We start from the raw sequence: 24,734 nt of genomic DNA on the forward strand, positions 1-24,734 counted from the left end.
TTGCCAGGGAATCAATGACAGGACATGTTTTAATCGCCACGCTGGACAGCTGGATGGCCTTCCTGTGTGTGTGTGTGTGTGTGTGTGTGTGTGTGTGTGTGTGTGTGTGTGTGTGTGGTGTGTGTGTGTGTGTGGTGTGTGTGTGTGTGTGTGTGTGTGTGTGTGTGTGTGTGTGTGTGTGTGTGTGTGTGTGTGTGTGTGTGTGTGTGTGTGTGTGTGTGTGCGCGTGCACGCTGTAATAAGTCATCATTTAATCAGTTGGTGACGGAATTCTGACGAGACAGGAACAAAGATGAAGACCCTCTTATTTCACATATTGAACAGGCCCTTTCAGGTACAGTTAACACACACACACACACACACCGCACACACACACAACCGCACGCACACACACACACAGTATAACAGATTGTTGTTTGCTGGCTGGCTGTGTTTGCTTGGTTTTGGTTCACCCACGTTCTTTGCTTTCTCATAGTCTCCGTCTGTTTATCATATATTTGTTCTGTGTGTGTTGTGTGTGCAGACATTGCTTTGACAACAAAGTAAACAATTCATTGACTATAATCTAAAATAATCCTCATTAACGCTATAAAAGCTCACTATTTCTTGCTGTATCTTAACATAAGCAGGACATATATTGTCATTTTAGTACCTTGCATGATTTGGGTCAATTTTAATGACACAAACCCCATGCTATGCACTTAACAAAGTATAATATTTAAAGGTTTCCCTCCCCTGGAAACTGTTGTAAGCGTCTTATGATTAGTTTAATTAGAGAAGCGTGGTTCTCAAATTTAGTTTTTGTGTCAATCACGCCTAAATGTATGCATAATTGCTAAGATTTCACTTTAGGGGCCTCTATTTAAAGATATGTTGGCTTTTAAACATGATAAAAACCAGGGAACTACTTGAAATCCACAATATATGTTTGTGTATGTAACTGAAGAAATGTACAAACATTTTCAGATGTTTAACTTTCCAATGCACAGATTACTTTTTTAATAATCTCAAATCAAATTTGAGTTGGTCACTGCTTCATTCAGCCATAAATGGTCAATGGAAAGCACTTTACCTTGAAACACAGCAACTATGGAGATACCGTAAGTGTGTCCAGGTTCTACGGTCAAATGTGTTTTTAGATCACAACTTTTGCATATACAATGTTTACAACTGAGACCCAGAATAGTTGTGAATTTGATGAAGGGTGAAGCAATTCTGCAGAAATCATATTCAAAAGCTGAACAATTAGGGATCAAAAGAGAAAGTGATCATTCATTATTGTCCCCCTGTAGTGTGTGTGTGTGTGTGTGTGTGTGTGTGTGTGTGTGTGTGTGTGTGTGTGTGTGTGTGTGTGTGTGTGTGTGTGTGTGTGTGTGTGTGTGTGTGTGTGTGTGTGTGTGTGTGTGTGTGTGTGTGTGTGTGTGTGTGTGTGTGTGTGTGTGTGTGTGTGTGATGTGTGATGTAATTAAGAGGCTCCCTCATCCTGAACAGAGAGATTTGATTGGCAGCAGATGAAGCGCTTTGATTTCTTCTAATGAGGTAGTTAGACAGTGGCTATACTGTCCAACAGATCAGTGTGTGTGTGTTTATGTACAGATCACCATGGTAACTCAGTATTCTGACTCAGATATGTCCCCCTTTCTCTCTGTACCCATGACTCTCATCTTTTTGATATATCATTGTGTTTCTCTTCCCGTCTGTTGGCTGATCTCAGTTGCAAAGTAGCAACATATCAATTAAAATGCTTTATATTCAAACATTTTAAAGTTTTTTAGCGCTTAAACTAATTTCTATTTTCATTAATGATTACTTTGCAGATTATATACACCATCACTCCATTATTTTATAATAAAGTGGTTGGTTATTTCTCCGATGTAAAACGTAGCAATTAAATAGTTGATCATTGTTTTCTTTACTAAGTAAAGGTAAATGTATTAAATCCAAAATATATCATGTGCTTAACCGATATATTGCAGAACTATGAAGTTATTGTCACCGGTAACAAACTACAACTTTAAAATGTTTTTAAAAAACTATATATAGCGTTTTGTCTTCTGCATATTCAGTACATATTTTCCTGAAAATCCTGACGTTCTACTCTCTCATCTCAATCTTCTCTCTTGTGCGCTTCTTTGTGGATCAATTTACAGCATCATGTAGAAAAGGACACTCAGAGTGTGTGCTGTGATTGAGGATCTTGTCCTGCCAGCTCTTGAATAAATGATGATGTCCTCCTCATCATCTATACTTAATGCTCTCTCTCTCTCTTTTTAAAGTTCAGCCTCTGCTCTGAATCATATCCTCCGTCATATCTTCTTCATTCTACATCTTCATTTCCTCTTCCCCTTACGGTATGTCTTTCAGATTAAATGCTTCTCTATCCCTCCTATTTCTTTCATTTTGGATCTAGATTTCCAGCAACCTTACTTCTTGAAAACAAAGATAAATCCATGTCTTAGACTCAAACAGATACATATAAGTCCTCGGGCTGTCCTAGTTGACTAATTGCTCATTTTTGTCTTTTTTTTATATCTTTTTTTAAATCTTTTTTATAATCTTTTTTATAATCTTTTTTATACTGATCTATTTTTCAAGAATCTTATGAGCACATTTCTAATAAACATAATACTTATGGACACTTTTGCACAATTCTTTGTGGAAAAACTACATTTAGTCCACACATCTAGAGTTGAGGTCAAAAGGAATCCGAAGTAAGAAGTAATGAGAGTATGGAGAAACAGTGTCATTATATAGTCGCAGCCTTTTTCCTTCTTTAGAGCACTGCACTACATTTCCCAGAATCCACCTGTAAGTGAGACAGTGTCACTGCTCCCTTTTTGTTGATGCTGTTTAAATCTCTGTATATGGAGCCCTTTTCCTCTGTTCAAGCTGTGTGTGTGTGTGTGTGTGCGTGCGTGCGTGCGTGCGCGCGTGCGTGTGTGTGCGTGCGTGTGTGCGCGTGCGTGTCATAAACTTGAATATTGTGAGGGGAGTTTTAACAGATGATTTTAAATGGTTTTTATCAAAGCGTGGGAAACTCTGATCTGTGACAGGTGTGTGTGTGTGTGTGTGTGTGTGTGTGTGTGTGTGTGTGTGTGTGTGTGTGTGTATCTTTGTTTGTGTGATATGTACCTTTGTGTTTATGTGTGTTTTATGTTATTCGAGCCTTCAGCAAGGCCATCGGGAATGGAAATGCACTTTATTCCTATAACCTCACAAATCCATAGCGTGTGAGTGTGTGTGTCTGTTTTTATATATTTGTGTTAGTAAATATGTGTGTGTGTGTGTGTGTGTGTGTGTGTGTGTGTGTGTGTGTGTGTGTGTGTGTGTGTGTGTGTGTGTGTGTGTGTGGTGTGTGTGTGTGTGTGTGTGTGTGTGTGTGTGTGGTGTGTGTGTGTGTGTGTGTGTGTGTGTGTGTGTGTGTGTGTGTGTGTGTGTGTGTGTGTGTGTGTGCGTGTGTGTGGTGACCATCCGGCCTGTTAATTTGATTGCATAACAGGCTTAGGGGGGTGCAGATTGTTTGGAATGGCATCCTGCTCGCTCAATCCGTGATAGCTGCTGCCATGGAGAGGCTCTATACACACACACAAACACAAACATTTACTTGACATTTGTAGCATCAGCTGATGCCCTTATACCTACAGAGACCCACACTGAGAGCAACATAACAACAATTAGATTAACGGGATATTTAAGCAACCAACAGTTTTAGTGTGTCACTCTCAACACACACACCCACACACACACACACACACACACACACACACACACACACACACACACACACACACACACACACACGGATAAGTACACACAGAAAGAACAGTGGGGTTGGTATCCCGCTTGCATCTATTTTTATTAGCAGAGTTAATAGGGGATATGCAAGTGATGCTGGAAATGTGGCGTCACTTTCTCTCATTTCCTGTCCCTGTCTCACACTCTCTCTCACACACACACAGACACACACACTCTCTCACACACACTAACACCTGCAATAAGCTCAGTCATCGCCAAAATGTTCTTCCTTTTCAAGCTAACCATATTTCACACATTTACATGACAGACTGCTTTTAAGGTAACACTTGACTAACTTCAATATATACCTGTACTTTTCATCAAGCATATTCTTTTATGTTACTACATTGCTGTTTCCATTACAGTTACTCCTTTTGCAAGTACAGTACACTTGTCTACCATTAATATGTATTCATTATATGTCATGTTTAGTCTATGGTTTTATCCCTATATTCTAATCTCACATTTTTACCTGTAAATTGGGACGAAAACTTTTTGAAAACCTTTTCTTTTACATATTCAGGAAATTGTGATGAGAGTCCCTACACAGTGGAGGAATAAGTACATTTAAATCTCAAACGTGTGTATTTGTACGTGAGTGTGGCTGTAAACCAGTTCACACAGCGAAAGGCGACAACAGGTGGAGGTAATTTAAGAAATGTCACGCATCCTGTTGACAGTGCATTGGCATTGTGTACATTGTGTTTCTGTCACTGCATGAGAGTGTGTGTGTGTTCGTACGTACGCACGTGGGTTTGTTAGGGTTGTGTGTGACAGGTGGAGAATTGTGTCTGCTGGTTGTGTGTTATGAGGTTATTGATATGCGTCATTGTCATCTGTTTGTCGGTCTAATGTACATATGTTTGTAGTGCCTCTTATTCATGTCCTTGTATATTCAGGCATTACAGGAACAGGAAGAAGAATTATCCCTTTTTTCCCTTCGTTAAACGCAGGTCAGTACGTAAAAAATAGAGAGCTCTACGTCAACGTTAGTAATAAAGTTTACGTGACATTCAAACAGGGAACCTTATCCTTAGTGACATAAAAACGTTGCGTGTGTGTGTGTCAGTGAGGGGAGCAAAGGGGATTCACTTTACCTCTGCCCTCTTCCCCTCTAACACTGGCGTGTCCTTAGATATTCACCATTTAGTACTGTACAGATACTAATCTAAAATTACTTTATTAAGTAAGAGTCCTGCTTCCAAAATGGTAACATTTTAAGAATTACAAAAGTATTGTACTAAAATATACGGTATGAACACTCGTCTAATATAATAATGGTGAAGGTTAAATGTCGTGCACTATGTAGCAAATAGGGAATTTTGTTTAAATGTTGTATTCATATGGCTTAGGTTTCACTCTTTTTTGTTTGCATTGGAAATTCTTTACAATAGTTTTGAGGGCACAGAGCATATAATAATAAATACAAAGATAATCATCAAAAATACTCAGAACAACTGATTTGCAGCCCAAAAACTAATTGAATTCCTCTTTATCGGGATAAATAAACAATTCCTCGTGCTTTTAACAGCTTTCCCACATTCAGATGACAGATTGCGTCTCAGATTCATCGATGTTTTGGCCTGTGAATGTGTGAAAATAGACGTGCTATTCAGTGATTGGTCGGAGAGTTATGGGAGCAGGGATCTCCGGGACACCTGATGGAAACACTGGGTGGAGAGTTACAGCTGCTCTGAGGGGGAGAGGTGGCGTGGGGGGGGGCACAGAAGGGGGGATCCCACTTCCCTTCTGAATTTGGACCTCCTCCCCTCCTCTGGGTATCCCCCTCACACTGACTGTGTGCAGTATAAGCCTCAGTGTTGCTGCTTCCCTTCTCTCAGTGATGACGGCCACATCGACCAAGTGTGTGTGTGCCTCTACAGGCTTCCTGCGGGCCCTGAGGAGCCGTCTGAAGGCGCTGCGACGCCTCCTGCTGCAGCGCCCGGCGCAGAACCTTGATGGAGGTCGCTGGGAGTATAGCGGGAACAATTTGGGAAAGATTTTAGGCTGTAATGGACCGGAAAAGCATTATAACGCTGTAAGTAGAGCGGCAATGAGTCAGTCAATAATCGAAATGTTTTGATAGTCAATACATTTGTATTTTCATTAAAGAAACCTCAGAAAAAGCTGTTTTTAGCCTTTCAACTATGGTATTTTATGTGAAAATAAAGGCAAGGATTGTTCACCTAATCATAATTCTCATATGCTTTCAGATATCTTTATTTATGCATAAATGCTAGAAAATACTTTTTTCAGATATAAATATGCTTTTCTCATTTAAAAAAGTCAAATTCTCTATTAGTCTCTCAAAAATGTTATTTTAAAGCAAAAATGTCATAACAAGCTGTTTTAAGCCTCTCAAATAAGTTTCCATGATTTTCTGGCATTTTGAGGTTTGGGCCCGTTGAGCCGTGGCTAAAACACTTCTTGGCTTTTGCCAGTTGGATGCTTTAAGTTTGGATAGATGTCAGTAACTTTCAGACTGTGGTTCACAGTGATGAGTTTAAATCAGTAAGCATGGAAAAGTATCTCCACCTTCTTGCTGAGGAACTGCTGTTGTTGGATCGGTTTATGTTTGTGAGAACAGCTGATGGCACAGGCTGTTTTTTAAAACAGTTTGATTCTGAAACACATTTGGCAATATGCTGACTGCATAGGGAGTACGTGAGCAAGCATTTTCCAAAGTGTCACCACGTGAATGTATTTGTGAAATGGATACATTACTCAAACATATTTCAAATTGTTTGTCTGTGTGGGTTTGTATGTGTGTCATCGGGGGGAGATGAGGGGGATTCACGTCTCCTCATCCTCTCTAAGGCTGACGTGTCCTAAGACATTAAACGATGCTGTACGAGAAAGAGTCTTAGTGGTGGAAGAAGCATTCAGATAAAAAACACAATATATAAAAGTTCTAACTTAAGTAAAAGAAAGATAATAATTTTGCATGGATTGACATTCCGAGTTCTGCTTTTCACATGTATGTTATCGATGTGAAACGATATATCACGCAGCCCTTATTCAAAGTATTTGGCTCTATAAATCCTTCATAAGGAGATCTCCGTTGAGCCAGACTGGTTGATATCCCGTCTGACCGGCAGCAGTTAAAAACGTGTGCAGAGTTTATGTTAATTTAATAAAAAAGATCAAATGTAATAATAGGGAGGTCTGCTGCTGTGAGTGTGTAACAGCATCACACTGATTATCTCCCTCAAGAGGACTCTTAATTAGATGCTGCCCAGATGATGGGAAGCTGTGTTACTGCGGCTCACTGCAGGCCTGTTTCCCTCACTGTTTGCCACGGCTCATGGTGCTCATTTTAATAACTCAGCAGTAAATATATCATAAAAAGAAAACTGCTACATAATCTACTATTTCAAGAGAAGCAAATTAGAAAAAAGTGAAAGAAATGTATTGTATCACTACACAGTAAGTCAAAAGCTTAGATAGACCATCATTATGTGTGGATTTGTGGCTTTCTTTCCTTATACGTTTTTTTTACGTTTTATTTCAATATCTCCAGGGATTCGACATCTATTACAAAATATATATATGCATTTTTAAGTAAATGTATAACAATGTAATGGAGCATTTATCCTGCATATCAATATATTCATTTGGAAGCTGCACAATTAAGATGGAAATAAACACTAACAGGCATAATAACAGCTTAGAGAGGCAGGTAAAGTGTGTGTGTGTGTGTGTGTGTGTGTGTGTGTGTGTGTGTGTGTGTGTGTGTGTGTGTGTGTGTGTGTGTGTGTGTGTGTGTGTGTGTGTGTGTGTGTGTGTGTGTGTGTGTGTGTGTGTGTGTGTGTGTGTGTGTGTGTGTGTGTGTGTGTGTGTGTGTGTGTGTGTGTTCAGAGCACAGGTGCAGGGTTTGCAGTTTTAATCTGTGTGATTAAGAGGTGCTACATGAGCATCCTGACGCTTCGGCTCTGATTCTCCATCTGTGCCCTGACTCACACACACACACACACACACACAACACACACACACACACACACACACACACACACTCACACACACTTTAACATTTAACTCCTCATTTTTCAAGGCACACAATGTTTTTTTCTCGTAATGCATCGTTTTTTGTTCATTTCTGTTCTGTTTTGCGTCGAGTCGCATTCAGTGTCTTTTTCCAATCAGAGAAATCTCATTTACATGCAGCGTGGTGATGTTTCACACTAAGCGATGATGACATGCAGTGTGATCATCACAGTGTGCATGTTAGGCTGTTTAATTATATGCCTGACATTAAGAAATAGGAACATGTTTTTCATATAATTGAAACATTTTGTAACACAGGTTTACAAGAAGCTTGCTTCAACAATTCTTTATTTAAGTTAAAATATCTATATTATCTAGGTCTATTTCAACAACGATTTTACCAATTAAAAGAAGCTATCGTTATGAATACATATAGCAAATATAGCAATATAGAATGGTGGTATTATGCACTTGCTTACTCACTCTTGGTACCTTAAATTCATTTAGCTGATGACACCTGAGTGCTTTTTTAACTTTTGAAGGCATGATTTTTTAACTGTAATTCTGTATTTGTAGTGATGTATTGGTACTTTTACTCAAAGTATCTGAATACTTGCACTTCTAATATGTCACGTTTTCCTATAGAGGAAGAGAAGCAGAGAATTGGTGAGAACCACAGAGGAGAGGTGAGAACGGTTCAAATAAAGATAGAAAAAGATAGAAAGTGGGATGGAACGAGGGAGCGAGAGAGGGAGGGAAATATGTCTCTGAGGGAGAGAGAAAGTTGGAGAGAGAGGGAGAAGAGCTCCATCCTGTAGCCTTGCAGTCGATGCAAGGGAGCATGTTAGCGCCACAGAGCCTCAGCCACAGTCGGGACTACAGGGCCCACAATGCACTGGGGCACCCGGCAGCCAGCATGTCTCCCACCTGGGACCTACAGGTACGAGGAAGGAGAGGGTGAAGCAGTAGTAGTATGTAGAAAAAAGGTGGACTGAAAGAGAGAATAGGATGGATTTAGGAGCGCAGGGCAGAGAGGACGATGGGAAATGTAGTCTGGATGTGTTGACTTGTTAGGGTTATTATTGCCCAGATAGCAAGAAGCAAGGACGCTATAGAAAGAGTTTGATCGAGGGATTGTGAGTACAGTCATACAGTATGGTATCTTTAGTCACTCAGCTACAGCGGGGAGCAGGTATCGGGGGTGGCTCCTTGACCACTGTGCATGTGTGTGTGTCCCATTTAAATAGTGTGTGTGTGTGTGTGTGTGTGTGTGTGTGTGTGTGTGTGTGTGTGTGTGTGTGTGTGTGTGTGTGTGTGTGTGTGTGTGTGTGTGTGTGTGTGTGTGTGTGTGTGTGTGTGTGTGTGTGTGTGTGTGTGTGTGTGTGTGTGTGTGTGTGTGTGTGTGTGTGTGTGTGTGTGTGTGTGTGTGTGTGTGTGTCGTTTAGATAGTGTGTATGTGTGTGTCTAATATCCCACTGAGCGGATGACGAACATTCGGCAACCCTGCTCAACCTGTTGTAGGCCTATGATTCACTGATATGAGAAAAACAGATTTTTGCACTGATAACATTGCTGCTCCAGAGAATGTTGTTTTAGTTTACTGCTTGTTTAAATACTGCATTTCCCAGAATGCATATTTTCAAATGGCCAGAGATCATGCCTTAACTTGCTTCATCCAGCCGTTGTTGTTTTGATACATGGTTGTATAATAAGAAGGAGGAGAAGAAAGAGGTATGATAGGGGAATTGTTTTAAAAATAAATAAATGAAACTTCTGTTAGTGGGGAACCTGCTTAACTCCCGCAATGCATTCTGGTCTATTGAGGGTATAAATGGGTCTACAATTGGTCTATATATCTTTCCAACAAAGCAGAGTTGTTACGTCACTTTCTGTTGTTACATTTGAAGCAAATAACTCTTCTTTTACTTCCATGAGTTGCTAAAATAATACTTTGTATATTGTCAACCTAGAATGCATACTTTTTTATCTATATTTATCGATGTTTTTTCCTATTTGTGCAGTAAGTCCCACGGGAAATCTTAATGCAATGATATTTTAGAAGTGGTTACCATCAGGGGGTGGGAAGTCTTTCGTATGTTACTTAATTAAAAGTATGTAAGTATTAATAGGAAAATGTAGTTAAAGTATAAGTTAAATTGCTCATCATAATTACCCAGAGTGACACTGACACAATATTTTTGTGTCCTACCTCGACATTCTAAAAAAAAAAAAAAAAAAAATTAGAGTTTGAATTTGAGGCTGTGTTGCTAATCTTTACACCGTGTGTGTTACAGGATGACGTGCCGATCAAGGAGATCAACATCACTAATCATGTGAAAGAGGGATCAGAGAAAGGCGACCCGCGACAGTTCGAGCTGCGCAAAGTCCTCGGACAGGGATCCTTCGGCAAGGTGAGTGTGTGTTTATATATAAATCAGTGTGTGTGTCACATTATATACGGTACAGCATTATATACATAACTCCATACTTTACTATATACCTTCCTGCTTATAACGTTCATAATCATATCTTTCCATTGATTCCCATACATATGTAAATATACTTAGCACTACTGCGTTTTGCATCTGGTTAGTTGGTAAACTGCATATTGTTGTCTCAGTTCTCTGTGCGTTGACAATAAAGTTATATCTAATCTGAATTGGTTAGTGTGTTGTTACGCCCCTAATCATAATCCAAACAATGAAGCAGGGATAGAGCAGCGACTCCTGTTTTCTGCGAGGTTAAATCAAATGTTTTTATCAATGGAGTGAAGAGAGCAGATAACAGGTGTGTGTGTGTGTGTGTGTGTGTGTGTGTGTGTGTGTGTGTGTGTGTGTGTGTGTGTGTGTGTGTGTGTGTGTGTGTGTGTGTGTGTGTGTGTGTGTGTGTGTGTGTGTGTGTGTGTGTGTGTGTGTGTGTGTGTGTGTGTGTGTGTGTGTGTGTGTGTGTGTGTGTGTGTGTGAACGTGGGTTTAATTTCCACTCAAAATCCCAGTTATGTTCCCTTGTGCTGGTGTTTTTGGGAGGCTGTTGCCATGGATATAGCGGTCTGAGGGCCCTTCACACTCACTTTCATTGTCTTTATGAATGAACTATTAGAGTGTGTGTGTGTGTGTGTGTGTGTGTGTGTGTGTGTGTGTGTGTGTGTGTGTGTGTGTGTGTGTGTGTGTGTGTGTGTGTGTGTGTGTGTGTGTGTGTGTGTGTGTGTGTGTGTGTGTGTGTGTGTGTGTGTGTGTGTGTGTGTGTGTTTGTTTATGTTAATAGTAGGGGTGTAACGGTACACGTACCCGTACCGAAATTATTCGGTACGGGCCCTTCGGTTCGGTACACGTGTGTACCGAACGAATATAACGTTAAACGTAAAAAATTGAGAACGTGAACAACTTCTTGGAAGTAATCTCAGGTGCTGCGTCGCAGCATTCAGAGTAATTTGCTCCCATTGTGTTCAACGCGTCATAGAGCGAGCAAGTCATTTCATTGGACGAGCTGGTCAGAGGGATGCGTTCATATGTAGTCAGTGATTTGAGAAACTGTCGAAATGGCGAACGCAGATAAAGTTGAGCTCGAAAATCCTCCAGCATCATTGAAGTCTCCGGTTTGGGAACATTTTGGTTTCGCAGTTACGTACAAGGATGACGGACAAAGACAGGTGGACCGAACCAAAGCTGTTTGTCGGCATTGTTCAACTACAATTGGTTACGCGGCTGGCAATACATCAAGCTTGCACACTCATTTGAAAAGGCATCACCTGAACGTGAATATCACCGGTACCAAAAGACTGAAGTGCAAACCCAACTCCCGCTAGCATTTAAGCCTCCACCACTCGCAAAAACATCAGACCGAGCCAAAGCTATTACAAACGGCAAATATCCTTATGTTGCCATGTTAGCAAAGCGCTACCTGGCTGTGTCTGCTACTACCTCTGTCCCTAGCGAGAGGGTGTTCTCCACAGCAGGAGACGTTGCTAGTGCCAGCAGATCTGCCCTTTCGGCAAGCAATGTGGACAAGTACATTTTTCTTTAAAAAAACATGAAAATACAATGACAAGCAAGTCATAATGTCAAACTGGCTGCTTAGGTAGTACAGTTCAAATACAGATGATTTCAGTTAATCGAAAAGCTGCACCTTAATGTTTATTTTATTATATTTTATATTTATTTGAGTGAATATTCACAGTTTAATAATAATTAAAACCCCAAAACTAATAGTTTATGTTTTGTGAGTAGGCCTACTAGTACAGTAAAGTTCAAATACAGATTATTTCAGTTAATCGAAATGCTGCACTTTAATGTTTGTTTTATTATATTTTGTATTTATTTGAGTGAATACATTATTCACAGTTTAATAATAATTAAAAAAAAAGATGTTATGTTTTGTGATAATTTTCTGCTGTACCGAAAACATACCGAACCGAACCGTGACCTAAAAACCGAGGTACGTACCGAACCGAAATGTTTGTGAACCGTTACACCCCTAGTTAATAGATATAAGTATGACGTAGAAAAAGAAGGCTAACCCAAACAAACACAAATTAATACACACACACACACACACACACATATGCACTGATGCACACTATTTGGCAATTATGAGTACATTACACTGTTCATACACACAAATTGATTTATTTATAATAGCTTTGATGTGTTTGTGTGTTTAGGTGTTTCTGGTGAGGAAGGTCACGGGGCCAGACGCTGGTCAGCTGTACGCCATGAAAGTCCTGAAGAAAGCTACGCTGAAAGGTACAACAAAACATTTTTTAAATGAAGTTATTTTAAGTCTGTATTCTTCTTTAGGGATGCAAAACACTTGCTTTTTTTTAATGTATATAATTATTAATAAATAGTTTTAAACAAAACATGGAACCAACAAATAAATTAAGAATAAAAGTAATTAAAAAAGTTGAAATAAAAGAGAAATAAAAAATATAAAGAGTAATTCAAACGACTTAAAGATTAGAAGCATGTTTTCAAAATATTAATAGAAATCAAACAATAATTATATATATTTTTTAATTAATTTTTGAATAGAAATCACTCTTATTCCTCCAAACCTTTTAAAGGTAGGCTGAAGGTATTTTGCTCTCAAATATAGTTTTTGGAGGAAGTCAGCGTACTTTCCAGGGTGTAAATCTTTCTCAAGTGTATTTAGTGAGTTTGTTTTGCTCAGCCATCATCGCCCAAAGTGGAATTTCACACCTTAACATGAGACGCAGATACAAAGATGTGCAGGGAGGGAGGAAGTGGACAAATAACTTCCTAAAGTCATACACCATCTGCTGGTGGAAAAAATACAACATGCTCCTTTATTATGTGTTTATTTCCTTCTTTTGTTGAAGCCTTGTTGCCGTCTTCTCCTTGTGATTCGCCCTCTGCCATCTGGGATCCAAAAATAGAAATCCAAATAGGGGAGGGGGTTTTAGTTTGCCCTTTTCTCTAAGTGCTTTCTCTTGTGATTTACGTGTTTTCCACTCAGTGCGTGACCGGGTCAGGACGAAGATGGAAAGAGACATCCTGGTGGAGGTCAACCACCCCTTTATCGTCAAACTGCATTATGGTGAGGCAGCCAATCACAGACCAGCACCTCACTGGCCAATTAAAACTCAGTATTCTTCTTTTAGCAGTGGAAATGTTCAGCGTGTAGGAAACTTCTCAGATCTTATCTCCTTATTTCCTTTCCTCCCTCAGCGTTTCAGACGGAGGGGAAGCTGTACCTGATCCTGGACTTCCTGCGAGGAGGAGATCTCTTCACTCGGCTCTCCAAGGAGGTAACTCCTCTTCAACAGGGATTTTTAAACCTAAGAGTTTGGTTATTTGCATTCAAATCAGTCGAGGGCCATCAAATGAAACCATCATATACAAAATAAAGCAACTGTTTTAATCAGGATCGTGTGTTCTCTCAAGGGAAATAATTATTTTCATTCTTTCTAGGACACAAAGCTCTTTATTCCACAAACATTTTGCCTTTAAAAAGGACCTTTTGGGAAAGAAACACGTTTAGGGAATAAAGACAGCATGGTGAATTGAAAATTACAGATGTGTGTTTTAAATTAAGAACAACAAACTCTCCAACAAACAGAAAAATGAGCACATGGAGAATGTTTACGTTGTTTTACTTTCTCATATTTTCAAGCTGCAATCCATCTCCTTACGGAAAGTTCTACATTTCTTAAAAGAAATCCCCTGTAGTGAATCCTGTGGTTGTGTGTTGCAGGTGATGTTCACGGAGGAAGACGTGAAGTTTTACCTGGCAGAGCTCGCTCTCGCCCTCGATCACCTTCACAGCCTCGGAATCATCTACAGAGACCTGAAGCCAGAGAAGTAGGAACACACACACACACACACACACACACACACACACACACACACACACACACACACACACACACACACACACACCAGACTTTCTGTCATGCTGCATTATACATGTTTGCAGACATTTCCTGGAAAATAAATATTAAAAGCACTTCTGTCATTTCAGCATCCTGCTTGATGAGGAGGGACACATCAAGCTGACTGGTGCGTAATATTACACCTACACCGTGCGTGTGTGTGCGTTTGTGTGTTTCCGTCATCATTTCAGCTGTACTTGTATAAGAACGCTTATAAAATATCAGTATGTATGTAGAGCCAATCATTTCAGCCCTAAAAATGTAATTTATAAAGTAAATAAAGCTGTCAGATAAATGTTGTGACCCAGAAGTATAAAGGAGCATGGGAATAAAAACACTCATAACGTACAAGCACCTCACACGTGATGTTTGCTCTGACTGCTGCTGATAACTCTTCTATCACTTCATTATTACTGTGTGTGTGTGTGTGTGTGTGTGTGTGTGTGTGTGTGTGTGTGTGTGTGTGTGTGTGTGTGTGTGTGTGTGTGTGTGTGTGTGTGTGTGTGTGTGTGTGTGTGTGTGTGTGTGTGTGTGTGTGTGTGTGTGTGTGTGTGTGTGTGTGTGTGTGTGTGTGTGTGTGTGTGTGTGTGTGTGTGTGTGTGTGTGTGTGTGTGTGTGTGTGTGTGTGTGTGTGTGTGTGTGTGTGTGTAGACTTTGGCCTGAGTAAGGAGTCAATCGATCACGAGAACAAGGCGTACTCCTTCTGTGGGACGGTGGAGTACATGGCTCCCGAGGTGGTGAACCGGCGAGGACACACACACAGCGCCGACTGGTGGTCGTACGGCGTGCTCATGGTGAGGGGGGGGATATCTGAGTTACCTCCTACTGTTTGTGTTTAGAGTCGATTGATAATAACTATAACAATATTATTCTGCATAATAAGGATTTTACTTTGTGTAAATTATATTTTGATGCCAATACTTTTATTCTTTTTACTTAAGTAGTATTTCTAACCTGATTTCATTTAAGTAAAGAGGTTATGATTAAAATGTTGTTCCATATTTATTCTAAACTACCTAAGATCTTACTCTTTGTCTGTGTTTCGGTTTATTTTGCACAAAGAGAACAACATTTATGAAATCTTAAGAGGTCAAAATAAGGTTATTTTTCACACAACTCAAAGCATTATTATTTGTTCTCATTATATTACAGAAGGCTGGGTGTTAGTTTAGGAAGCGCTTGATTTGACACCAATAACACAGTGGGATCATGTTCACTGAAATGTGGGAGCCTAAATGAATTGTGCGGCAGTAAGAAGAAAACATTACAACACTTGCAACAAGCTTTTAAATTGCAATTGAGTTGCAATGGCAGTTGTTGGAAGACGTTTAAATCTTTGACCCTGGAAATATGATCTGTTCTTTCTCTCAGTTCGAGATGCTGACAGGAACGCTGCCGTTTCAAGGGAAAGACCGGAAAGAGACGATGACCATGATCCTCAAGTAAGACACTTTATATCGCCGCTACACTCGTATCAGATCCCCATCTAACAGCTTATATCACAGATGGCTGGACATCCTGCATGGTTATATTTGAGGAGATAAAGTGCAGCACTCAGGAGGAAGAGGAGAGGACTCGGGAGTTCTTGCGATTTACAACGGCTACGGAAGAGACAGTGATTGAGAATCTTTGAAAGAGAAAATAGAAAAAACTAATCCGAGGAAATATTAACTTCCTCTGTCGTCTATTTCTCAGTATCTGTGTGTAGAAAGCTGCTGAGCACGCTCTGCAGAACGCTGACCTTGTTTCCTGGGTAGCGTCTAGTCTTTCAGAAGCTTCAGTCTGGATATACAATATGTGCAGTTGATGTCATTCTGCAGCTATTCTTGATTTTACTTGAATATAAACTCTCTCTCTCTTTTTCTTCACAGAGCCAAGTTGGGAATGCCTCAGTTTTTGAGTTCAGAAGCTCAGAGTCTCCTCAGGAACCTTTTCAAACGCAACCCCGGAAACAGATTAGGTACAACTTTTTTCTTTTCTTTTGCACTTTGTCACGGAGGTGATCTCTGGGCTCATAGATCTCGGCCTCCGTTACGGGTTGTTTCGTTTTTAGGTACCTTAATCCACATTCATAAATAAAGGGGTATATAAATCAACATACCTTTTTCAGTTGCATCACAATCATTTGCTTTCTGATATAATCCATAAAGTGACCCCAAATCTAAAGTTTGATTCAAATAAGGACGACCTAATGTTCTCCAATTGAACACAACACACGCTAATTATCGAGACTAGTTTTAAAGCAAAGGGGTAGAAGCAGATTCCCACTCCTTTAAAATAATATGCTTCTTATTGGCAGATTTATTTGATAAAACAGTGGACTAACAGTTTGTTTTTCGCAGGAGCTGGACCAGACAGCGTTGAAGAGATAAAGAGACATCACTTCTTCAGCACCATCGACTGGAACGTCAGTACCTTCTTCAAATAGACTTTATTAGTATTTTTATCATATTTGTGTACGTATTTGATGTTATAACATGCTTGCCTTGTTATGATATGACATGATGATAAATGATATTATACTTTATTGTTAGATCAAGTCTGAAAAGAAACATTTTAAGAACAAAAATCAAGACAGAGTAAAGAAGATGTTCCCCGCTGTGGGATTAATAGAGGGTTTCTGATTCTGAAGCCATTTGCTCATCAGATTTAGTTTACAATTCAAGAAGACACAAAAACATTTAAATATTGACTCTTTCTGTCTGTTTTCTGCAGAAACTCTTCCGCAGAGAGATCCCTCCGCCCTTCAAACCTGCTGCAGGTCGACCTGACGACACTTTTTATTTCGATCCAGAGTTCACAGCTAAAACACCCCGAGGTACGCGCCGTGTGACCTGACTTCACCCTGAATAAAATGTGATTGGTCCGAGCGGTGAAGTTCAGTAGCTGTCTCTGTTTCTGTGTCTCAGACTCTCCGGGGGTTCCTCCCAGCGCCAACGCCCATCAGCTGTTCAGAGGCTTCAGTTTCGTGGCAATAACAGAAGAGGACACACAACCACTACCCAGCAATATTGTACAGGTACACACATACTTTCATACTGCAAGGGGAGACACATAACCAGAGAGTGACACCCCAGTCTAGAATTACATTAAAGATAAGAATTCAAAGCAATACAAAGATAAATGATATCTATGCAAACAGAAAAAGTAAAATGTCAAATAAAATACAATTCTTTAAAAGACAATATATTAACCTTTCCACCTTCTATAATGAGCAATAGGTATGAATGCCTTAGTGAATCATTATTATTATTAATGTTTGCTTTGACATGTGTGTCTTTGCACGCAGCAGCTGCACAGAAGCACATCTCAGTTTTCAGACGCCTACGAGATAAAAGAGGACATCGGTGTGGGCTCGTACTCCATCTGCAAACGTGCCGTGCACAAAGGCACCGGCATGGAGTACGCAGTGAAGGTAAGAAACACACAAACATCCAAACGTAATATATATTGTCCACATTTAACTTTTCCTTTTCTTTAAACTCTGTTTTTCTTCTGTTTTCAGATCATTAATAAGGCGAAAAGAGACCCGACGGAGGAGGTGGAGATCCTGCTGAGATACGGTCAACATCCCAACATCATCACACTCAAAGATGTGAGTAAATAAAACGTATTATAAAATATTATCCAGGAGCATTTGGATTAAAGGACGTACTGAGGAGTAGGACGTCAATGTATGCCTTTATTATGGTGTTTTTATTATTATTAATGCCAGGGACAACGCCATCGAATAAACACAAAGTCCTTTTTTCCATCCACTGAATTTCATATGTATTTCTGTAATTGTAGGTGTTAATCTGCGTGTTTGTCCAGAGTGACTCAGTCGGGCTGAACCCACTTTTCTGTGTGGACAAAAGAACTTAAATTCCCTGGTTTCATGACTCACTCGTAATTATTGGAGTTAAAAATATCGTCTTGCTGCTGGGTGAAAACTTCCTTGAATCACTTCTTGTAACTGAAGCCGATTATACCTACATTTATGCCTTATACATTTAAGGTTATTGTAAAACAGATGTTATTATTTAACTAGCTGCTAATGAATGCTCTGCTGATTGATTAATGGACTCAAATGATTTCTTCTTGAATATTTGTATTCTCAAATATAAAATAGTGTAAAACTTGTTGTTTAGGAAAAGAAAACACCGGTACCAAGTCTACCGCATAGTCTCAATTAATCAGTATCAGGTCTACTTTACCTTTCAGGCCGAACCTCTTAGTTTTTATTGTAATTTGATAATGCTGCATGTTTTAGGTTCTATTGAAGGAACGGATATCCAGAATTAGAAGGCGTGATTGGTTTAATTTAGAAATCTCTCAGAATAAATTATTTGTAATGAATAATGTAGTGACTAAAAGGTTATTTTTGTGTTGTTGCCGTGTGCTAGGTGTATGACGACGGCCGCTCGGTGTTCCTGGTGACGGAGCTGATGAAAGGAGGCGAGCTGCTCGATAAAATCCTGCGGCAGAAGTTTTTCTCAGAGAGAGAAGCCAGCGCCGTCCTGTACACCATCACCAAGACGCTCGAGTACCTGCATGTGCAGGGGGTACGTTTCTGTCCATAAGCGAAAAATACCTTTTAGAATTGTTTACTTGTCTGCTCTTAATGATAGCATTAAATGTGATTTCCATGCAGAGTTATTCTCTCTGATTATTTATTGTGGTATACTGTGCAGATTTATCATATATAGTTAATCTTTCGGGTCACAAAGAACTGAGTATTTTCAACTAAAGGTGGATTTTAAGCCATGGGAGAAAACGGGGACCAATTCAATTGTAGTGTTGTTGAAGAGATAATAAAATCATGTCAAATAATTATTAAAAAAGCAGATACACGGATTTTGCATAGATATCTTGGAGTACAGCTTTGAACAGAAAATGTACCCTGAAAGTAAACATCTTCCTTCTCCAGGTGGTGCACAGAGACCTGAAGCCCAGTAACATCCTGTACGTGGACGAGAGCGGGAACGCCGAGTCCATCAGGATCTGCGACTTCGGATTCGCCAAACAGCTGCGAGCGGAGAACGGTCTTCTGATGACGCCGTGCTACACCGCAAACTTCGTCGCTCCTGAGGTACGAAGTCCGTATCAGGACATTTCTCACTCTTTATGTCTTTTATGTTTTAGTGTTTGTTGCATTGATTAGTTTTGTTCAAATGTTCTTTCTTAACTTCTTTGAAAGTGTTATTTGTTGTGTTTTTTCTCACTGTCTTGATTTATTTTAATGCAACTAAACAAAAGTAAAAGACTAAATAAATTGTTGTTTAAATACCATTAATACAGCTGTCCAGTATTAACGTATGCATAAAGAAAGGGTTGTGTGTATATGTGGTATATTTATGAAACCTAATTTTTCTGATGATGTTTCTGGCAGGTTTTGAAGAAGCAGGGTTATGATGCAGCCTGTGACATCTGGAGTCTGGGAGTCCTGCTCTACACCATGCTAACAGGGTAAACACTTTTTATTTTATTAACATGAAAACATTTGTATTGTAACAAACATCTAATTTTTCACAATTTCAAATATAGTTCTCATCTCAAATAAGGCTAGATTAAAATAATTCCCATAGTAATGTGGATAAAAAACATTACATGCCCAAAAATTATATGGTAGTATAACTGAAAATACTGAAATATTTGTAGTTATTTCATGACTTATTTTAGTGTTTTTTGTGTCCCTATATGATATTAATGTTTATATAAATGATTCCTGACAGATAAATGTAATAAACGTAACAAATCTAAATATGAATATGTTTTAAAGGTTCACGCCCTTTGCTAACGGTCCCGAGGACACGCCGGAGGAGATTTTGGCTCGTATCGGCAGCGGGAAGTTCTCCCTCACTGGAGGATACTGGAACTCTGTCTCTGCTGAGGCTAAGGTATGGACTCTAACATAACTCTATTTTAAAACAAACACCCAGAAACGAGAGTAAAAACAAACGACTTTAATCTAGACGAAGGTGTGTCTGAAGGGGACAGACAACCCAGCTACATTTTCTCTTTGAGTATTTCCATTTGACTTCTGCTCCACTACATCCCAGAGTGGAACATTGTGTTTTTTATTGAAAGTGCATTTAGTGTTATCATTTGATTTGGGTCCGACTCTAAGTATCCTGTCTAATACTTATGAGCTCACTGTGTTTTTCTACAAACCCCCCACCCTTTTAGGACCTGGTGTCTAAGATGCTGCACGTGGACCCTCACCGACGGCTGACAGCGGGTCAGGTGCTGCGACACCCCTGGGTGACTCACCGGGACCAGCTGCCCAAATACACCCTGAACAGACAGGACGCCCCACACCTGGTCAAGGTATTTCAAAATAAAGGAGAGCGGGGTTTGTGCAGAAGAAGGAGAGTTTGGGTCTCAAACTATGAAATCATTGTTGAAACATCCCCAAAGAAGTTCACATGGTGCATCCTCAGTGTTCAGAGATGATTAATGTCAGTCTATGCTTATTCACGCTAAAAAGTGTTTCAAAACAATGTCAACATTTTGATTTAGATTAGATTTTTAACGGGAAATTAATTCACTGGTATCTTTACTGTAAGTCTCCAGTAGTTATGCATTTTAAATATGCCAAGAATCTGACAGCAGAGTTTAAATATTACTAGCCATTTCTATTTATTATTCCATTTTTTAACGCAGCAATTTATGTAAAATAATGCATTCTGTGTTCTTCCTGCAGGGTGCGATGGCAGCGACGTACTCGGCTCTGAACAGGAACGTCCCCCCGGTGCTGGAGCCGGTGGGCTGCTCCACGCTGGCCCAGAGGAGGGGGATGAAGAAGATCACCTCCACCGCTCTGTGACCTTTGACCTCCACCCCCCCTCAACTCTGAACTCCACCGGACCTTCATCCTCCTCCTCCTCCTCCTCCTCCTCCTCCTCCTCCTCCTCCTCCTCCTCCTCCTCTTCCTCCCTCTGGTCCGGGGGACAGACTACTGATGGACCCAGGAGCCGCTAACGCCAAATAGAAACAGAGACCACGCCCCTCGCTGCCGACCCCGCCCGCTGTCCTGCACCTTAACGGACTCTTGTGATTGGTCGGTTATCTCTCAGCTCGAGAAATAATCCGTTCCTTTTTGCTTCGGACAATCAGCGCAGACCCCGAGAGGGAGCCGGCGTGAGGAGAATAAAAGTACTGTATTTATTTACTTCAAACAGGGGAACATAGGAACGTCTAATGTATGCATATAAAAAGCTAGGATGGTCGTTATACTGTCGTTGGGGTCTGCGTAGCTGCAGATTCTGTATTTAAACCTCAAGAAGCCTCTGCGAGCACGGCCACTACGGAGAAGGACATAAACAAGATGTTGCTTTCAAGATTTACCTGCAGAAAGGGAAAAATTAAGACATAGGAAAAGGGGGATATTATCTGAGTGGCACATTTACAATAAATCAGTATTGGGCAATATATAACTAATCTGAAATGTTAAAATGCACTTAAAGGAAACCCTTAAATATTACCTGAGAATAAAGAGGAACATTTTCAAAAAATAAGTCAAGCATATGCAAGACAAACTCAAAGGATGTGTGAGGGGGAAAAAGTCAAAAATAGACACATTTACTAGGAAAAAGAAACCCCAATTATTCTCTGAGAATAAATGTGTACATTTACAGGAAGTAACTAAAAGAATGTTAAATTAAATAACGCGAGAAAGCTTCTTGCTTCCAAAAACAATGTCAGACACTTGCTCTTGTGACCTTGCTCTGTACGAGCCGATCGACGGAGAGCTGAACTGTAAATATAAATACGTACGAGCATCTCAGGTTTCTACGAATCAAGAAAATGCATTTTTTATATGTCCAGGAGGAGAGAGGTGTACATAGAATAAAATAGAATAAGCACACAGATGTATGAGGCGTTTAACTAACATGCAGAAAAGTTTCACTCCAAACACCCGATGCTTTTTGTCTTTCCGTTACAGATTTATTTTAGCTTTAGACGTTGTTGTTTTTGGAGTGAAACTCATCCTGAGGCATCTCTTCTTCGTGTAACCAGGATGTTTCTGTCTGTTTTAAACTCAAAGTGTAGCAGAAAAAACAATCCACAGCTGGTACATTTTAAAATATTTGTATTCCAGCTTAAAAACTAACTGAATTAAAGGGTTGCTTCACCCATACGTTTCTTTCTTAATAGACCGCTGATTTATTCATTCAAGTCAGCAGAGGTCGAGGTTTTGTGGTTTGAATCCCTAATATGCTCCGAGAACACTTGAAGCTACATTTCCCATAATGCAATGAAGGGAAAAGCTATGTTTAAATACTTGCATTTTATGGATTTTTTGCCAATTTCCCAATGAGTTCTACAAAGTTACTACATCATCCAGTACAAACTCCATTTCAAATCAATTCAATTCAAAGCCGACACTTGAAATATATTTATTTTAATACTGAAACCAAATGCATTCTTCTTTTTGGGAAACTTTGCAGAATATTATATAGAATGATCAACGTGTAAATGGTGAACTGGCCCTTTAATTACAACACAAATCAGATAGATTAGTGATTAAAGAATCTCTTCCGAAACGTAATTATTTTGTAATATAATCTGGAAACGATGTTAGGCCTGTAAGTAAAATAAAGGTGCGCCTGTGTGTTTCTCTGCTGCAAAAACAAAACAGACTGAAGACAATCAGCGAGCACGAAACAAAAGTCCCTCCTGCATCCGTCAGAAATACTGCAATCTTTCTGTTAATGATTTTAAATACTTCTTCCTCCCCGTGCTCATCCGAATGTCCGTCAACATAAAAAGGGATCTATAGATTTTTTGTTGTTTTATATATAATATGAAATATATAAATGTTGTTTGCCTCGTTTTTCGTTGTACAGCTCTGGGATAAAGGAATGTAAAAGGATTTTTTTTTCTGTAATTATGAACTGGGGAATAGCTTTCTTCTTCTTCTTCTTCTTCTTCTTCTTCTTCTTCTTCTTCTTCTTCTTCTTCTTCTTCTTCTTCTTCTTCTTCTTCTTCTTCTTCTTCTTCTTCTTCTTCTTCTTCTTCTTCTTCTTCTTCTTCTTCTTCTTCTTCTTCTTCTTCTTCTTCTTCTTCTTCTTCTTCTTCTTCTTGTGTTCAGCCTGCTGCTACTCCAGCTCTCTGTTTTTGTACCCGCAGCGAGAGTTGGACTTTCTATTAAAAAGGATAATCAGCTGATAACGCACTCTGACTCTCTTTGAGCATGTTATAGTTTGGAGATTTTACAAAGGGTAAGTTCACACAAAATACAAAGACTACTTTCCTCTAAGAAGTGGTATGAAGAAATTAATAAGTTTTGGTTGTTTTTTTATACACAACTTCACCACATATATATTAAGTTGTGTTTCATACAGGGTATTTTAGATAAAGATGTACTGGCAACATGAGCTTAACCCTCCGGTATCATTCGATTGGACTACGCAAATTAGTCATTCGAGACAAAAATGTCCACTGCAAAAGACTTTGATAAAAACATTATATTAAAAGGTTTTTTTCACAACTTTTTTGGGTTCAATCTTTAAATCAACTTCCGCCCTAATAGAAAATACTAAAAATGTAATCATTTTCAGGATTTTAACCCTTTAAACACCATTTTGAATACATGAAACCGCTGTTTTTTTTCATGATGAAAACAGAGAAAATGTGTTATTTTCCAAAAATACATATCTGGGGACTGGCTCTTTTTTTATCACATTCTTGGATATGTCAAAGATTAGCAACAACATTGATTTTGGTGGATAATTAGTTTTTGCACAGAATCAGATTAAACAAAAAAGTCACACATTAGGCAAATTTATTTATTTTATATAGCACTTTTCAACACAAGGCAATTCAAAGTGCTTTACAAAGAATGAAAGACATTAAGAAAATGGCAATTAAAATCAGTCATTAAAAAGAAAAGCTAACTTTTTGGGGTTAAATCACATTAGCCACTCGCGGACAAAAATGTCCCATCCACTCCCATTATAACCACATCTTTTGATCTCTCCGCCATACCGGTATAAAATCATGCATTTTGTAATGTCAGGGTTTTATATTGGAGGAAAATAGTTCAATGTGTCCTTTTTACTGTATATGACCAGATGTGACATTTTACCATTGAATTACATGCTTGTCATTTCTTGGTTTCTTTGCTTGTTGTATAATGGGGCCCTGCCAGCCATTGGAATACATGTATGCAACTAATATGATGTAGGTGTGTTGGTATGGATGTGGAAGAGTGGTATCAGCTGAGAAATGTGTGTGTGTGTGTGCGCGCGCGCGCGTGCGTGCGGATGTACAGCGTGTGTGCACAGAGACAACAATATACAGGAGATTTGGTTTACAGCCAGTGGCGACTGGTCATTAGGGGCAGGTGGGGCACAGCCCCACCTAGTGTCAGCAGAAAGTATTAAAATAATGATTACAACAAAATGCAAAAAATAAATTAAAAAATATATAAAATATATTTTAAGATCATGTTTAATCATCTGATTCGTCTGTACATTGCTGTTTTAGTATGTGTTCTTCTAATTAGTGTATACAGTGTGTGCCTATTGAGCTGTTTAGAGCCATGTGGGACAAAACCTGATCCTGCCCCTCCCTCTGAC

General features: G+C 39.4%; 1 protein-coding gene across 2 annotated transcripts in view; it reads left to right on the forward strand.

Annotated features, from left to right (window-relative positions):
* rps6ka3b (ribosomal protein S6 kinase, polypeptide 3b) overlaps positions 1–24,491 on the forward strand; it is a 36,610-nt gene extending 12,119 nt beyond the window's left edge. Inside the window, exons 1-21 of one of the 2 annotated variants that reach the window (XM_034108585.2) lie at positions 5,700–5,833; positions 10,074–10,190; positions 12,439–12,520; positions 13,254–13,334; positions 13,466–13,545; positions 13,992–14,098; positions 14,259–14,296; positions 14,821–14,963; positions 15,541–15,611; positions 16,041–16,129; positions 16,512–16,576; positions 16,885–16,987; positions 17,079–17,188; positions 17,462–17,584; positions 17,675–17,764; positions 18,555–18,713; positions 19,079–19,240; positions 19,541–19,617; positions 19,931–20,048; positions 20,338–20,478; positions 20,855–24,491. In XM_034108585.2, the coding sequence (XP_033964476.1) occupies positions 12,490–12,520; positions 13,254–13,334; positions 13,466–13,545; positions 13,992–14,098; positions 14,259–14,296; positions 14,821–14,963; positions 15,541–15,611; positions 16,041–16,129; positions 16,512–16,576; positions 16,885–16,987; positions 17,079–17,188; positions 17,462–17,584; positions 17,675–17,764; positions 18,555–18,713; positions 19,079–19,240; positions 19,541–19,617; positions 19,931–20,048; positions 20,338–20,478; positions 20,855–20,977 (1,911 nt within the window). In that variant the 5' untranslated portion in view covers positions 5,700–5,833; positions 10,074–10,190; positions 12,439–12,489 and the 3' untranslated portion in view covers positions 20,978–24,491. Of the gene's footprint in view, positions 1–5,699; positions 5,834–10,073; positions 10,191–12,438; positions 12,521–13,253; positions 13,335–13,465; positions 13,546–13,991; positions 14,099–14,258; positions 14,297–14,820; positions 14,964–15,540; positions 15,612–16,040; positions 16,130–16,511; positions 16,577–16,884; positions 16,988–17,078; positions 17,189–17,461; positions 17,585–17,674; positions 17,765–18,554; positions 18,714–19,078; positions 19,241–19,540; positions 19,618–19,930; positions 20,049–20,337; positions 20,479–20,854 lie in introns of those variants that run through there. The other variant, XM_034108584.2, reaches the window with a different exon arrangement.
* Positions 24,492–24,734: the final 243 nt, after the last annotated feature.

The sequence above is a fragment of the Pseudochaenichthys georgianus genome, chromosome 20 (assembly GCF_902827115.2).
Source record: "Pseudochaenichthys georgianus chromosome 20, fPseGeo1.2, whole genome shotgun sequence".
NCBI classification, from domain to species: Eukaryota; Metazoa; Chordata; class Actinopteri; order Perciformes; family Channichthyidae; genus Pseudochaenichthys; species Pseudochaenichthys georgianus.